Source organism: Nerophis lumbriciformis, linkage group LG17 (genome assembly GCF_033978685.3).
Source record: "Nerophis lumbriciformis linkage group LG17, RoL_Nlum_v2.1, whole genome shotgun sequence".
In the NCBI taxonomy this organism is placed as follows: Eukaryota; Metazoa; Chordata; class Actinopteri; order Syngnathiformes; family Syngnathidae; genus Nerophis; species Nerophis lumbriciformis.
The window spans coordinates 38,914,160-38,932,500 of NC_084564.2; the positions used below are offsets into that span (position 1 = coordinate 38,914,160).

Genomic DNA, 18,341 nt, shown 5'->3' on the forward strand with positions numbered 1-18,341 from the left:
TCATTCGTACTTAACTTTTTATCTTATTAGTTATGCAAAATTGTCTTCAGTTCTATTTATTTATTATACATTTACTGTATGTATATATATATATATACATATATATATATATATACATATATATATATATATATATATATATATATCTATATACATATATATATAATATATTTTTTATCTTCCTATGTCTTACTTGTATTTTATCCTTAAACTCATGGTTCTTACTATTTTACAGGTTTTATTATTTTTATTTTCCAACGTTCAGGGGTTATCGGCCGTGCTGTGGGGGCGCTTTTGTGTCAGCGTCTTGGTGGCCATGGTCTGATGACCTCCTGGTGTAGATGTGATAGTGTTTACTCACACGGCTCCTCTGTACTCAGCCATGCAATCATTTGTTCATATATATGCATATGTGTTTGTGTTTGACATTTGTGTGCGTGTGTATGTGCGATAATGGGGGATCTGGGTCATGCGGGTATTGTTTTTAAATCTGATTACATTACATATACAGGGTGTTCCAGAAGTCTTGGGCACATTTTGACATTGAATATATCGAAAACTATTGAGGATATAAAAATGTACCTGATATATTCTAAAAGTTTGCAATCTCAAGTTTTTCATGGAATGTTCAAAGATTTTCATTGAGAGCGCCGTTGGTCACACGGCACACATCAAGCCGATTGTCCAATTCTTGCCAAACGCGTTCCAGCATTGTGTTTTGCAAATTCAAGGACGCATAACGCCTTTTTTCTGGTTCAGTGAACTTACTGGAGCAGAAAAAATCTGAAAAAATGATAAGCATCACAAAAAACTTAATGGATTTAGTTTTAAAATGGTACCAGATTCATCTTACTAACATTCATAGTTCAGCAGATGTGAGAACTTGAAATGTGCCCAAAACTTCTGGAAAAGCCTGTATATCTAATATTTATATCACTACAAAAACGTCAGAACTGTATGTGTGTATATATATATATATATATATATGTATATATATATATGTGTGTGTGTATATATATGTGTGTATATATATATATATATATATATATATATATATATATATATATATATATATATATATATAGTATATAGATACATATATTTTTTTATATATATACATTGTGTGCGTATATGTATATACATACAGTAAATATATATATACCGTACATATACATACATATATACATGTGTGTACGTCTATATAAATATAATATATACACTAAACACTCAAAGCGCTCGCAGAGAATTGAGAACCCATCATACATTCAGTCCATTTATGGTAGTGGTAAGCCACAGTTGCCCTGGTGTAGACTGACAGGAGGGTGGCTGCCAATTTTGCATCTACGGCCCCTCCAAACACCACATTCACATGTGGCTCTGGGCCTGTTTTGCTGCCAATGGAACTGGTGCTTTACAGAGAGTAAATGGGACAATAAAAAAAGGAGGATTACCTCCAAATTCTTCAGGACAACCTAAAATCAGCACATTTGCTCACATTTTCAGTAGACCCATAATAAATTCATAAAAGAAGCAAACTTCATGAATGTTTCTTTTTGTGACCAACAAGTATGTGCTCCAATCACTCTATCACAAACAAATAAGAGTTGTAGAAATGATTGGAAACTCAAGACAGCCATGACATTATGTTCTTTACAAGTGTATGTACACTTTTGACTGCGACTGTATGTTTACTGCCTACATCAGCTGTAGTTAATTAGCTCTTTGCACACAAAACACGTGTGTCCCTTTAAAATGAGGTCACACCTGTGCCTCTTTAAGGTATGGTACTAGTTCAGGGGTCGGCAACCCGCGGCTCCGGAGCCGCATGCGGCTCTTTGATCACTCTGATGCGGCTCAGCTGCATACTTGCCGGCTGACCCCCCCCCCCGATTTTCCCGGGAGACTTACGGATTTCAGTGCCTCTCGCAGAAAACTCGCAGGATTAATATTCTGCGGTTGTCACCTTTATAATAACTACAAGGGCGTGCCATGATGGTACAGTATTTAGCACCCTCTACAATCTGCATCTTCTGCTTGCACACGTAAGTGACAGCAAGGCATACTTGGTCAACAGCCACACAGGTTACACTGACGGTGGTCATATAAAACAACTTTAACACTCTTACTAATAATGCGCCACACTTTGAACCAAAACCAAACAAGAATGACAAACACATTTCGGGAGAACATCTGCACCTTAACACAACAGAACAAATACCCAGAATCCCATGCAGCCCTGACTCTTCCGGGCTACATTATACACCCCTGCTACCATCAAACCCCGCCCCCACCCCAACTCTGCTCCCTCACACATCAACCCCACACCCCGTCTGTGCGTCGGTTGAGGTGGGCGGGGTTTGGTGGGGGGGGGTGTATAATGTAGCCCGGAAGAGTTAGGGCTGCATGGGATTCTGTTTTTTTGGGGGGGGGAATCAGCACCTCCAAGTCCGAGTCCATGGTCCTCGCCCGGAAAAGGGTGGAGTGCCATCTCCGGGTTGGGGAGGAGATCTTGCCCCAAGTGGAGGAGTTCAAGTACCTCGGAGTCTTGTTCACGAGTGAGGGAAGAGTGGATCGTGAGATCGACAGGCGTCTTCAGTAATGCGGACGCTGTATCGATCCGTTGTGGTGAAGAAGGAGCTGAGCCGGAAGGCAAAGCTCTCGATTTACCGGTCGATCTACGTTCCCATCCTCACCTATGGTCATGAGCTTTGGGTCATGACCGAAAGGACAAGATCACGGGTACAAGCGGCCGAAATGAGTTTCCTCCGCCGGGTAGCGGGGCTCTCCCTTAGAGATAGGGTGAGAAGCTCTGTCATCCGGGGGGAGCTCAAAGTAAAGCCGCTGCTCCTCCACATCGAGAGGAGCCAGATGAGGTGGTTCGGGCATCTGGTCAGGATGCCACCCGAACGCCTCCCTAGGGAGGTGTTTAGGGCACGTCCGACCGGTAGGAGGCCGCGGGGAAGACCCAGGACACGTTGGGAAGACTATATATCCCGGCTGGCCTGGGAACGCCTCGGGATCCCCCGGGAGGAGCTGGACGAAGTGGCTGGGGAGAGGGAAGTCTGTGCTTCCCTGCTTAGGCTGCTGCCCCCGCGACCCGACCTCGGATAAGCGGAAGAAGATGGATGGATGGATGGATGGATGGATTCTGGGTATTTGTTTTGTTGTGTTTATGTTGTGTTACGGTGCAGATGTTCTCCCGAAATGTGTTTGTCATTCTTGTTTGGTGTGGGTTCACAAAGTGGCGCATTATTAGTAAGAGTGTTAAAGTTTTTTATACCGCCACCGTCAGTGTAACCTGTGTGGTTGTTGACCAAGTATGCCTTGCTGTCACTTACCTGAGCAAGCAGAAGCCTCACACAACGTGTGACTGAGTTGTAGTGGGCGCTATATGCTGTACCATCACGGCACGGTCGAGAAAACAGTTGCCCTGAAATTCGTAGTCTACCGGAAAAATCAGTAGGGTTGAAAAGTATGTCGTTGACAAGCCCCAATCATATAAAATCCGCGGGCCGCAATAACATTCCATACCTGCCAACTTTTGAAATCAGAAAAACCTAGTAGCCAGGGTCCAGGGGCCACAGGCCCCGGTAGGTCCAGGACAAAGTCCTGGTGGGGGGTTCAGGGCCGACGCAAAATGATTATTAGCATTCAGACAGCTTAAAATGTTGCTAAAACCATCACTTTTCTATCAGACTTTTCAAAACAAAAATATTACAGCAAAAATCATATGGGTTGATTGACATGTTTATTCTGTAAGCTAACTTCAATAGTTTGAAATTATTTTGACAGTTAATGCCAGTTATCCTGTCAACCTTTCACAAGACTTCAATTTGTTAATTGAAAGTATAAACAGTATAAACACTTTTTACAGTAAACAAATGCCTCCGTAAATAAAACTCCGGCATTTATCACCTCCAAAGAATCTGTTTGGGCGACGAAAAACGTTGAACGTTTTCCACTTGTATCGCTAGCAACGGCATTAGACTTGTGTTTTTTTGTCCCAACGTGGTCTTTTACATCGCTAATTCCTCCGTGTCCGATCGAAAAATCTTGTCTGCACAAGGTGCAATTCGCGTAGTTTTCACCCTTTTTGGAATGGATAATTATTCCCGGATAGGCTTTTGAATATTCTTCACGGAATGACTGCAGTTTTCTTTTCGGTTTAAGACTCGTTTGCGATTTTTCTCCGGCTGATTCCATGATCGTTCGCTCGTTTGGAAACAATGGGCAACTGGTGCCTCGTGCTTGGCAGCGGTGCTATAAATAGCCTCGCACATGGCATTCGGAATGGCTCGATAGGAAGTTACGGGAAGCAGTGTCGATTGTCATTGTTGTTACGCGATTTCGTGAATAAAACTTTAAAAAAAAATTTTTTTTTTAATTAATGAAAAACCGTATTTTTTATCACTGCAACCGTAACCCGGAATAGGTTGATGAAAACCGTACTAATTACGGGAAAACCGGAGTAGTTGGCAGGTATGACATTCAATTTTCATATTAAGGTGTGGGCAGCGTGTCTGAGACCCTTGCTTTATACATAGCACAAAGCAAAAAAAAAACTTTGTATGCAGTGTTATTTCATTTTAAATTTCAAAAGATTTTTGTGGCTCCCATTGTTTTCTTTCATTTGTGAAACTGGTCAAAATGGCTCTTTGACTGGTAAAGGTTGCCGACCCCTGTACTAGTTGAATAGCCTCTCAACGCCGTTGATCTTTGTCTTCTTCACTCTTGTTTTTCTTATTCCTTATGTGTTCTTTATTTATTTTTTTCTTTACTCTTTTCATCTAGATGCTCCCACTACTATCCCCACACCCACCACCAACCCAGTCAACACGCAAGGTACTGTACACTACCCCATATTTCCCTATTTCCACCAATGTGTGTGTGTGAGTGTGTGTGATTGACGCTAGCAGAGAGACTGTGGACATGCAGTTCTAATCAGATAGGCGCTGATGGGTGACATTGAGGACAGGTAGCTGGGTGCTGTCTCCCATAGCTGTCAGTGCACCCTAGTTGCATGTTTGAGGCCACACAGCCTTGCTATCTTATCAGCATCTGCAGCTGTATCTCACCCCACCCTTCCATCATATTAGAAAGCCCTTTACATCTCCCCTACAAATGCCAATTCACATTTTTAGTCTCTGCAAGGCCAAAAAGAAGAACTAAAAAGCATCAATAAGCGTTTATCCGCAGACCAGCAAAATGAATGAAGAGTCAGATCATTGGCCAAGCGGTGTACACACAACGTTATACTTTTGATTTGGCTCTACGTGTATTTCAATATCAACTGTGTTTGAAAAGCTCCGCCAAGGCTACATGCGATGAGGACACCCTGGGAGAGGTGGCATTTGGATATGCCAGAATGTGACATTTAAAAAAAATCATCTTAAAGAGCTGCTATGGAGTGGGAAAGAGTGAAAATGTATGTAGTAGTCATGTTTCTTAAGTGTGTTCATATATAAAAATGACAATCAGACGGCTGCGTTTTAGTTTATTAGGGCTGTCAAAATTAATCGCACAATGTTATTAAATAAATCGTGTATAAACGCAGATTAATCATGCAATTTATTTTAAGCTTACATGCTCTTTTACCTTAACCGCAGGTGGTTAACACATACCTGCCAACTACTCCGGTTTTCCCGTAATTAGTATGGTTTTCATCAACCTATTCCGGGTTACGGTTGCAGTGATAAAAAAATACGTCCATCCATCCATCCATCTTCTTCCGCTTATCCGAGGTCGGGTCGCGGGGGCAGCAGCCTAAGCAGGGAAGCCCAGACTTCCCTCTCCCCAGCCACTTCGTCCAGCTCCTCCCGGGGGACCCCGAGGCGTTCCCAGGCCAGCCGGGAGACATAGTCTTCCCAACGTGTCCTGGGTCTTCCCCGCAGCCTCCTACCGGTCGGACGTGCCCTAAACACCTCCCTAGGGAGGCGTTTGGGTGGCATCCTGACCAGATACCCGAACCACCTCATCTGGCTCCTCTCCATGTGGAGGAGCAGCGGCTTTACTTTGAGCTCCCCCCGGATGACAGAGCTTCTCACCCTATCTCTAAGGGAGAGCCCCGCCACCCGGCGGAGGAAACTCATTTCGGCCGCTTGTACCCGTGATCTTGTCCTTTCGGTCATAACCCAAAGCTCATGACCATAGGTGAGGATGGGAACGTAGATCGACCGGTAAATTGAGAGCTTTGCCTTCCGGCTCAGCTCCTTCTTCACCACAACGGATCAATACAGCGTCCGCATTACTGAAGACGCCGCACCGATCCGCCTGTCGATCTCACGATCCACACTTCCCCCACTCGTGAACAAGACTCCGAGGTACTTGAACTCCTCCACTTGGGGCAAAATCTCCTCCCCAACCCGGAGATGGCACTCCACCCTTTTCCGGGCGAGAACCATGGACTCGGACTTGGAGGTGCTGATTCTCATCCCAGTCGCTTCACACTCGGCTGCGAACCGATCCAGCGAGAGCTGAAGATCCTGGCCAGATGAAGCCATCAGGACCACATCATCTGCAAAAAGCAGAGACCTAATCCTGCAGCCACCAAACCAGATCCCCTCAACGCCTAAAAAATCCGGTTTTTCATTAATTAAAAAAAAAAAAAAATTTATTTTAAGTTTTATTCACGAAATCGCGTAACAACAATGACAATCGACACTGCTTCCCGTAACTTCCTATCGAGTCATTCCGAATGCGATGCGCGAGGCTATTTATAGCACCGCTGCCAAGCACGAGACCATTGTTTCCAAACGAGTGAACGATCATGGAATCAGCCGGAGAAAAATCGCAAACGAGTCTTAAACCGAAAAGAAAACTGCAGTCATTCCGTGAAGAATATTCAAAAGCCTATCCGGGAATAATTATCCGTTCCAAAAAGGGTGAAAACTACGCGAATTGCACCTTGCGCAGACAAGATTTTTCGATCGGACACGGAGGAATTAGCGATGTAAAAGACCACGTTGGGACAAAAAAACACAAGTCTAATGCCGTTGCTAGCGATACAAGTGGAAAACTTTCAACGTTTTTCGGATTTTAGCCACAAAAAGGTAATGACACCAATGTTATCTATTGGAATTGTTTAGTACTGTTATACTGTTAAAAGTGTTTATACTATTTATGCTTTCAAGTCCAAGTTGAAGAAATCTTGTTAAATGTTGACAGCATAACTACCAAAATACAGAAGTATGTCCTTAATATTTTTGCAGTGCTATTTCTGTTGAAAAGTTCAAATGATTACATTAGAGATGTGATGTGCCACTTTTCAAGTGTCTGATGGCTTAAATTAATTTTCATGAATTTTTCATATTTTGAATTCTTTTGAAAGGCTTACAAAAAAACTACATTTGAATTGTAATTCCATGCTATTGACAGGACTATTAATTTTAATGAAGTTAGCTTACCATGTTTACAGTATGATAATTGTGATAGAAATGTGAATTTTAGGCACAGAATATTTTTTACAATTGAACAAGGCAGTAGATTATACAAGCTTGGACAGAAAGTTAATAATGACACCAATTTTTTTTTTTATGGAATTGTTTAGTACTGCTTTACCATTTGTTTACTGTAAAAAGTGTTTATACTTTCAATTAACAAATTGAAGTCTTGTGAAAGGTTGACAGGATAACTGGCATTAACTGTCAAAATAATTTCAAACTATTGAAGTTATCTTACAGAATAAACATGTCAATCAACCCATATGATTTTTGCTGTAATATTTTTGTTTTGAAAAGTCACTGTGACTGATAGAAAAGTGATGGTTTTAGCAACATTTTAACCTGTCTGAATGCTAATAATCATTTTGCGTCGGGGGGCGAAGGAACCCCCCACCAGGACTTTGTCCTGGACCTACCGGGGCCTGCGGCCCTTGGACCCTGGCTACTAGGTTTTTCTGATTTCAAAAGTTGGCAGGTATGTTAACAGAAAGGCGGTGTGTGTTGTTATACGGTCAGTGATCGAGACGGCGTGGCACAGTTGGGAGAGTGGCCGTGCCAGCAACCTGAGGGTTCCTGGTTCAATCCCCACCTTCTACCAACCTCGTCACGTCCGTTGTGTCCTCGAGCAAGACACTTCACCCTTGCTCCTGATGGGTCGTGGTTAGGGCCTTGCATGGCAGCTCCCACCATCAGTTTGTGTGAATGTGGAAATAGTGTCAAAGCGCTTTGAGTACCTTGAAGGTAGAAAAGCGCTATACAAGTATTAAACCACCAGTGCAGCAATGAGTGAGGAGACTCCGGCTGGTTTGCTTACTGGCAAGTTTCCCTTCAAAATACAGTACAGGCCAAAAGTTTGGACACACCTTCTCATTCAATGTGTTTTCTTTATTTTCATGACTATTTACATTGTAGATTGTCACATCAAAACTATGAATAAACACATGTGGAGTTATGTACTTAACAAAAAAAGGTGAAATAACTGAAAACATGTTTTGTATTCTAGTTTCTTCAAAATAGCCACCCTTTGCTCCCATTACTTTTTCGCACACTCTTGGCATTCTCTCGATGAGCTTCACCTAAAATTGGTTTTCACTTCACAGGTGTGCTTGAAGCTCATCGAGAGAATGCCAAGAGTGTGCAAAGCAGTTTTCAGTTATTTCACCATTTTTTTGTTAAGTACCGTATTTTCCGCACTATAAGGCACACCTAAAAACCTCCAATTTTCTTAAAAGCTGACCGTGCGCCTTATATATGGACCAATATTGAGCCACAACAGGTCTCACAACTACGGGATGCATAACGTAACAGTGTTTCCCACACATTCATTTATTTGTGGCGGCCCGCCACGAAAGAATTACGTCCGCCACAAATGGATTTTTCGGCTTTTGACTCGCTCGACCGCTCATAAAAGCAATGGGACTCTGTCTGTGAATGTACCTTGTAGTTACAACTCCGGTGCAGTAGGTGGCAGTAGCCTATTATGCATTGTAACTCCGCCAATAGCACTTAATTCACCTGGTGGGCCAGAAGAAGAAGAAGAAGACGACGACGACGAAGGATCAAAATACGAGGGTAATATAGGTTATAGGTAGATAGGTTATAGCTGCATCGCTCGCGGCTCGTCATATATTTAACGTTAATCCGCGATTTCACCGAGCGTTTCACTGACGGTGAGCAGCCTGACGCTGCTTCATTAACACCGCCGCTGTTTGACTCGGGGGCCAGGGCAGACGCACGCAGTAACAGTCACGTGTTACATACCGACGAGCTAACGTGTCCAGGTTATAACCCTGTTGTCAATAAACACACGTGGACTGAAGCTAAATTGTCCACTGTCCACTGCAGCATGTGAATGCAATGAAAAGAATAAAATCTGAGCCAACCAGCTGTTAAAATGTTGTCCAGGTTAATGTTTTGGCCATTAAAAGCCCTTCATTTCAAGATTTCAACTGTGATCAGGCTTTAAACAGGTGGCTGACATGTTCAGATGAGTGTAAATGCTACTGATCAAATAATGTGAAATAGCATTTAATTTTACATGTATGCAATGCCATTTAAATGTAATTATAGATAATAATAATAATAATTACTGTGTAGTGTTGTAAATAGTCAACGGGAAGGATTTTAGTAAGATATAAGCCATGAGCACTACACAGCCAGAAAAAAACCTAGGCAGGACAAGTAAAAATATTGGGGCAAGTAGATTTGAGAAGTCGGGCAAGCAGAAAAAAAGCTTAACGTTGAACCCTGCATGTGTTGAGCTGCTGCCGCTTAAGGTTAGACGGCACTGTACATAGAGCGGTTCTGCTCGTTAGTAATAAATTCTAATGTTGGATGTTCACTCCTTCACACAGATGAGTATAGAAAAATATTTTCAACGGCCGAAAAGGGCTCGACTTGGAGAGGAGGTAGGCCTACAGTCCGGACCACAGGTGCGACCTGTTCAGCAGCAGCAGGAGGAGGAGGAGGAGGTTGACTGACTGTGGCAGGACACCTCTGCCTCTGTTTCACTTCATGTTGCTGGTAAATAATATGGGTGTAGTAGTAGGCTAAAGTTAAATTATTTAGTATTCACTAATTAACGGGGAAGAGCTTTAAGAGACATTTTAGCTTTTATATTTTATAAGATATATTTTTTGTAAGAACCACAATTAATAAATATATTTCAGTGAATAACTAATTGTTCAAATCTGTATATAAATATGTACATAAAGTGTTGTAATTATATTCCAACTCCGCGTTCTTTTTGGTCATCGCCGCTGCCACCGCCACCCCCCGCCCCCCGACCACACCACCACAAATAGATGCCTGTCCTGTGGGAAACACTGCGTAACCCCAGCCTCTACTGTAGCGTCTATTCTATTCGCCTTATAATGCGGTGCGCCTTATAATGCGGTGCGCCTTATATATGAACAACGTTTTAAAATAGGTCATTCATTGAAGGTGCGCCTTATAATCCGGTGCGCCTTATAGTGCGGAAAATACGGTACATAACTCCACATGTGTTCATTCATAGTTGTGATGTGACAATCTACAATGTAAATAGTCATGAAAATAAAGAAAACACATTGAATGAGACGGTGTGTCTAAACTTTTGGCCTGTACTATGTGTGTGTGTGTGTGTGTGTGTGTGTATATATATATATATATATATATATATATATATATATATATATATATATATATATATATATATATATTACAAGAAAGGACTCTTATTCGCCGCACTGCAGCAAATACCTGCTGTGCGCGTCGTTCAAAGGTGGGTGATGCTTTACTTCCATGTTACAAAGTGCGGTGATAACATAACATTTAGATTGTAGCTCCACATGTGTTCATTCATAGTTTTTGAAGCCTTCAGTGACAATCTACAATGTAAATAGTCATGGAAATAAAGAAAACGCATAGAATGAGGAGAAGGTGTGCCCAAACTTTTGGCCTGTACTGTATATACTGACGGGACATAGGTTAGGTTTAGGTTGTTATCAAGTTTTAAGCAAATAAATGACATGCATTCAAGTAAAACATGTTTTTGTTATTATGACATTCTGCCAATACAGTTGCATTTGTGTGCAAATACTGGGCAAATTTTTTTTAAAGATGAAGTAATGTTCAAAAGTGGGATTAACCTTATTTTGAAAACAATGGTTAAGGCTCTAAGACTGCAAGGGAAGCTCAGCCCTAAATTAAGTTAAGTTAAAGTACCAATGATAGGTGTGGTGAAATGTGTCTTCTGCATTTGACCCATCACCCTTGTTCACCCCCTGGGAGGTGAGGGGAGCAATGAGCAGCAGCGGTGGCCGCGCCCAGGAATCATTTTTGGTGATTTAACCCCCAATTCCAACCCTTGATGCTGAGTGCCAAGCAGGGAGGTAATGGCTCCCATATTTATAGTCTTTGGTATGACTCGGCCGGGGTTTGAACTCACAACCTACCCATCTCAGGGCGGACACTCTAACCACTAGGCCACTGAGTAGGTTGTAAAAGGTAAAAAAAGAAGTAGTCATATATATTTTATTGATTAGCGTTCAACCCTTGTTCGGAATCAGCCCACTTTGACGACAGCTGACGTGATTTTGTTCGTATTCATTGTGGTAGCGTCACAGTGCACTAAACAGTGTTGAAACTGAGCGTACATTGACTTCAATGGGGGAGCATAGAGTGGGTTGTTCCACTGCAGCCAGGCTCGACAACCATTAGGGGCTTTGTCTGGCTCATCGTATTGTATGGAGTGTTGGCCATGATGATTGGATGATCTGTCTGAGGCTGAAACCTTTTTACGAATCACAGATCTTGAAATATAAACCATTTTTCAAGTTTAGTTCTGTTGTTCCGAGTTTACAATGTGAATTTTTCAACGTTTTAAATCTTTTATCTGTTACTGCAGACCGTACTCGTGTTTAGCGAGTTGCTAAAATGGATCTTCTCCTACTTGAAAGACCAGCAGCTGCTACTGGTCTGACAGTAATATTCCATCCATTTGGTGGGTCTGGCGGAGGTCGGGGGCTGGAGCCTATACCAGCTGCACTCGGGCAGAAGGCAGGGTACACCCTGGACAAGTCGCCAGGTCATCGCATTGCCAACACAGATAGACAGAGTAATAATCATTGTTCAGGCAGTCATTTACATGTTGCGTAACTCTAATTTATAGAGATAAAATACTACTTTCAACAGCTTCTATTAAAAAATATATATATAAACAGATCTCCATTGAGTCATTATTTTATTAAATATAAATCTAACATACCGTATTTTTCGGAGTATAAGTCGCACCGGAGTATAAGTCGCACCTGCCGAAAATGCATAATAAAGAAGGAAAAAAACATATATAAATCGCACTGGAGCCCGGCCAAACTATGAAAAAAACTGTGACTTATAGTCAGAAAAATACGGTAATTTAAAACTATTCAAAATACAGATTTTCCGGACTTTAGCGCGGACTGTGATATAAGCCACACCCACTAAATTTTAGAAGAAATATATTATATTAGCAACATTTATATTTATTTACAGTTATATTCTGTAAACGTTTATTTACATAGTAGTCTTAGACTTAGACAAACTTTATTGATCCACAAGGCAAATTGTTCCACACAGTAGTCAGTTTCAAAGGATGGAAAGGATAATGCGGGTATTAGGTAGACAAAAAATGTACCATAGTAGCAATATAAAATATAACATTTATGTAATATTTACATTTTATATATACAGTATATAATATATACTGATATATTATTATCCATTCATCCATCCATTTTCTACCGCTTGTCCCGTTCGGGGTCGCGGGGGTGCTGAAGCCTATCTCAGCTTATATTATATTATTATATAATATATACAATAAATAACAAATCCCAATTACCATATACAATATTACAGTATATGTAACAGCTGCAGCAAAAAAAAATAAAAAATTGTTTTTAACCCTTGTTTCCAAATGGTGCCAGTAAAATGGCTGATCAAACAAAACGGAAGTCATCGCCATGGACCCGCTAGCTGCGGAAAGTGAGCTCTCCAATCAGCTAAATAAACTCAATAACTCCACAGCAGACCTGGGCAAAATACGGCCCGCGGGCCATATGCGGCCCATTAAGATTTTCAATCTACATCATTTTTTTTAGACCTTTACCATCAAAACTGTAGCCGCCATTATGATGTGCAGTGCTGTTTTTAAATGACTGTAAGTCTTGAACTATACAAAGTACTTCAATGGTTGGAATCTGCACTTTTGGGTGTTAATCTTAATGGAACAAAGCAGAGTGGGCGGGGTTTGTTTTCAGAGAAGCCAGCCTGAAACGCATGTGTCAGAAACAGATGCGGAGGCAACTTTTTACAACAAATTTCTGCATAAAAGTGATAATATATAATATTGTAGGTGTTTATTCCCCTTTGCATTCATATTTTGCTGTTTGTTACATTTTTGTTATGTTTTGCTTGATTGTAAAAGATGTCTATCGAGGAGCTGGTCTGAGAAGTAAAAGATGTTCATATGTTGTTAATATTCAGTGTTTTATTGTTCATAGTTAATATTGTAAATCCCACTTTCTTTATTTCAATGAACATTTTGGATGTCCTATTCAGTAAAAAAAAAAACGTTAAATTCCATTCCGTTTTTTTGAGGTGGTCTGTCATAACTTTTTTAGACTTCTATCTTACACAAAAAAGGAACCGAAAACGTACATACTGTACAGCAGATTTTTACAGCTAGATGTGTATATACTGTATGATTTAGTAGTTACATTCTGTTGATACATTTTTGTTGTTTTGCTTGATTGTAAAATATGTCTATCGAGGAGCTGGTCTGAGAAGTAAAAGAGGGGCGATGTTGTTAATATTCAGTGTTTTATTGTTTATAGTTAATATTGTAAATCCCACTTTCTTTATTTCAATGAACATTTTGGGTGTCCCATTGCGTAAAAAAAACGTAAAATTCCATTTAGTTTTTTTGAGATGGTTTGTCATAACGTTTTTAGAACTCTATTGGACATTGTGACTTTTGGTATTAGTGTTCCTGGAAAAAAAGGGACCCAAACACATATTTTACAGTTAAATGTGTATATGTAATTTAGTAGTTACATTCTGTTGTTACATTTTTGTTGTTTTGCTTGATTGTAGAAGATGTCTATCGAGGAGCTGGTCTGAGAAGTAAAAGATGTTCATATGTTGTTAATATTCAGTGTTTTATTGTTCATAGTTAATATTGTAAATCCCGCTTTCTTTATTTCAATGAACATTTTGGGTGTCCCATTCAGTAAAAAAAACTTAAAATTCCGTTTTTTTGAGGTGGTTTGTCATAACTTTTTTAGAATTCTATCGGACATTGTGACTTTTGGTATTAGTGTTCCTGGAAAAAAGGCACCCAAACACATATTTTACAGTTAAATGTGTATATATAATTTAGTAGTTACATTCTGTTGTTACATTTTTGTTGTTTTGCTTGATTGTAAAATATGTCTATCGAGGAGCTAGTCTGAGAAGTAAATGAGGGGCGATGTTGTTAATATTCAGTGTTTTATTGTTCATAGTTAATATTGTAAATCCCACTTTCTTTATTTCAATGAACGTTTTGGGTGTCCCATTCAGTAAAAAAACTTAAAATTCCGTTTTTTTGAGGTGGTTTGTCATAACTTTTTTAGAATTCTATCGGACATTGTGACTTTTGGTATTAGTGTTCCTGAAAAAAAGGCGCCCAAACACATATTTTACAGTTAAATGTGTATATATATAATTTAGTAGTTACATTCTGTTGTTACATTTTTGTTGTTTTGCTTCATTGTAAAAGATGTCTATCGAGGAGCTAGTCTGAGAAGTAAAAGAGGGGCGATGTTGTTAATATTCAGTGTTTTATTGTTCATAGTTAATTTTGTAAATCCCACTTTCTTTATTTCAATGAACATTTTAGGTGTCCCATTCAGTAAAAAAACGTAAAATTCCATTCCGTTTTTTTGAGGTGGTCTGTTATAACCTTTTCTAGAATTCTATCGGACATTGTGACTTTTGGTATTAGTGTTCCTGAAAAAAAGGGACCCAAACACATATACTGTACAGCAGATTTTTACAGCTAAATGTGTATATATCATTTAGTAGTTACATTCTGTTTACATTTTTGTTGTTTTGCTTGATTGTAAAATATGTCTATCGAGGAGCTAGTCTGAGAAGTAAAATATGTCCATATGTTAATATTCAGTGTTTTATTGTTTATAGTTAATATTGTAAATCCCACTTTCTTTTTTTCAATGAACATTTTGGGTGTCCCATTCAGTAAAAAAACTTAAAATTCCGTTTTTTTGAGATGGTCTGTCATAACTTTGTTGGAATTCTATCGGACATTGTGACTTTTGGTATTAGTGTTCCTGAAAAAAGGGACCCAAACACACATACTGTACAGCAGGTTTTTACAGCTAAATGTGTATATACTGTATAATTTAGTAGTTACATTCTGTTGATACATTTTTGTTGTTTTGCTTGATTGTAAAATATGTCTATGGAGGAGCTGGTCTGAGAAGTAAAAGAGGAGCGATGTTGTTAATATTCAGTGTTTTATTGTTTATAGTTTATATTGTAAATCCCACTTTCTTTATTTCAATGAACATTTTGGGTGTCCCATTCAGTAAAAAAACGTAAAATTCCATTTAGTTTTTTTGAGATGGTTTGTCATAACGTTTTTAGAACTCTATCGGACATTGTGACTTTTGGTATTAGTGTTCCTGGAAAAAAGGCACCCAAACACATATTTTACAGTTAAATGTGTATATATAATTTAGTAGTTACATTCTGTTGTTACATTTTTGTTGTTTTGCTTGATTGTAAAATATGTCTATCGAGGAGCTGGTCTGAGAAGTAAAAGATGTTCATATGTTGTTAATATTCAGTGTTTTATTGTTCATAGTTAATATTGTAAATCCCGCTTTCTTTATTTCAATGAACATTTTGGGTGTCCCATTCAGTAAAAAAACTTAAAATTCCGTTTTTTTGAGGTGGTTTGTCATAACTTTTTTAGAATTCTATCGGACATTGTGACTTTTGGTATTAGTGTTCCTGGAAAAAAGGCACCCAAACACATATTTTACAGTTAAATGTGTATATATAATTTAGTAGTTACATTCTGTTGTTACATTTTTGTTGTTTTGCTTGATTGTAAAATATGTCTATCGAGGAGCTGGTCTGACAAGTAAAAGATGTTCATATGTTGTTAATATTCAGTGTTTTATTGTTCATAGTTAATATTGTAAATCCCGCTTTCTTTTTTTCAATGAACATTTTGGGTGTCCCATTCAGTAAAAAAAACCCGTAAAATTCCATTTAGTTTTTTTGAGGTGGTTTGTAATAACGTTTTTAGACTTCTATCGGACATTGTGACTTTTGATATTAGTGTTCCTGAAAAAAAGGGACCCAAACACATATTTTACAGTTAAATGTGTATATATAATTTAGTAGTTACATTCTGTTGTTACATTTTTGTTGTTTTGCTTGATTGTAAAAGATGTCTATCGAGGAGCTAGTCTGAGAAGTAAAAGATGTTCATATGTTGTTAATATTCAGTGTTTTATTGTTTATAGTTATATTGTAAATCCCACTTTCTTTATTTCAATGAACATTTTAGGTGTCCCATTCAGTAAAAAAACGTAAAATTCCATTCCGTTTTTTTGAGGTGGTTTGTCATAACGTTTTTAGAATTCTATCGGACATTGTGACTTTTGGTATTAGTGTTCCTGGAAAAAAGGGACCCAAACACACATACTGTACAGCACATTTTTACAGCTAAATGTTTATATATAATTTAGTAGTTACATTCTGTTGTTACATTTTTGTTGTTTTGCTTGATTGTAAAAGATGTCTATCGAGGAGCTGGTCTGAGAAGTAAAAGATGTTCATATGTTGTTAATATTCAGTGTTTTATTGTTCATAGTTAATATTGTAAATCCCGCTTTCTTTATTTCAATGAACATTTTGGGTGTCCCATTCAGTAAAAAAACGTAAAATTCCATTCCGTTTTTTTGAGGTGGTTTGTCAAAACGTTTTTAGAATTCTATCGGACATTGTGACTTTTGGTATTAGTGTTCCTGGAAAAAAGGGACCCAAACACACATACTGTCCAGCACATTTTTACAGCTAAATGTGTATATATCATTTAGTAGTTACATTATGTTGTTATATTTTTGTTGTTTTGCTTGATTGTAAAATATGTCTATCGAGGAGCTAGTCTGAGAAGTAAATGAGGGGCGATGTTGTTAATATTCAGTGTTTTATTGTTTATAGTTAATATTGTCGGTATCGGTTGATATCGGAATCGGTAATTAAGAGTTGCACAATATCGGAATATCGGATATCGGCAAAAAAGCCATTATCTCTAAGAACATAAACAATGCATAAGCTAAACAAGATAGTGCAAAATAAATTCGGTGAAAGGGTTCAGGAAAAAAAAGTAAAATTGCAAGATAAAAATAATGAAATAATAAAAGTGCGACAAATTGAAAAAAAAAAACTAAAGCGTGGGGGGGACTAGAAATGGTGGCCTAGTGGGCGGGCTCAGCTCAGGTTAAAGGCCAGGGAGAAGAGATGGGTCTTAAGAAGGGTTTTGAAGACCCCCCAGGCTCTGGGCTGACCTAATGTGGAGGGGAAACCTGTTCCAGAGCTTAGGGGCGGCAACGGAGAAGGCTCTGTCCCCTCTGGTCTTTAGCCTGGATCTGGGGACCGCCAGTTGGTCAGCTGACCTTAGGACTCTAGAGAATAGATAGATAGAATAGAGTTTTATTTGTCATTATTACAGTAACCGGTTCAAAGAACAACAAAATTGGAGCAGATCCCTAAGGTGCATACACAATAATTTAGTAATATAATAGTAAAAAAAAGATAAACAAGAAGATATGTATCTATATATGTATGTATATATCCACACACATGCATATATCCATACATATGCATATATATACATATAACATTATTGCACATTATAGTATGAAAAAATAAAAAGACATGACACATGAGGACATGACGGACACATTGTGCTCACTCAGGCCTGTTTAATGCTACTATGGCTCTTGGGTAAAAACTGTTTTTAGTCTATTTGTGCCCACTTTTAGCACCCTATAGCGCCTGCCCGAGGGTAGCAGTTCTAGGTGGCGGTGTCCGGGGTGGGATGAGTCTTTCAGGATGCTCTGTGCTTTCCTGAGACAGCGGGAGCTGTACAGGTCAGCCAGGGAGGGGAGGGGGCATCCGATGATCTTCTGACCGGTCTTTACGACCCTCTCTCTGCGGCCGTGCAGCTGCTGAACCACACGCAGATGCAGTAGGTCATGATGCTCTCAATAGAGCAAAGGTAGAAGGACACCAGCAGTTCCTGTGAGAGGTGGTTGTTCCTGAGTATTCTCAGGAAGTGCAGTCTAGACGAGGTATAATGGTGCA

General features: G+C 39.3%; 1 protein-coding gene across 4 annotated transcripts in view; it reads left to right on the top strand.

The window, feature by feature from the left end:
* The window catches only part of cadm1b (cell adhesion molecule 1b), an 802,412-nt gene that overhangs the window by 706,694 nt on the left and 77,377 nt on the right, over positions 1-18,341 (top strand). For 2 of the 4 annotated variants that reach the window (XM_061973184.1, XM_061973183.1), the window contains one exon: positions 4,792-4,842. The exons of 1 other annotated variant lie outside the window; for it this stretch is intronic. In XM_061973184.1, coding sequence (XP_061829168.1) covers positions 4,792-4,842 — 51 coding nt within the window. Of the gene's footprint in view, positions 1-4,791; positions 4,843-11,826; positions 12,092-18,341 lie in introns of those variants that run through there. One more of the 4 variants, XM_061973186.1, reaches the window with a different exon arrangement.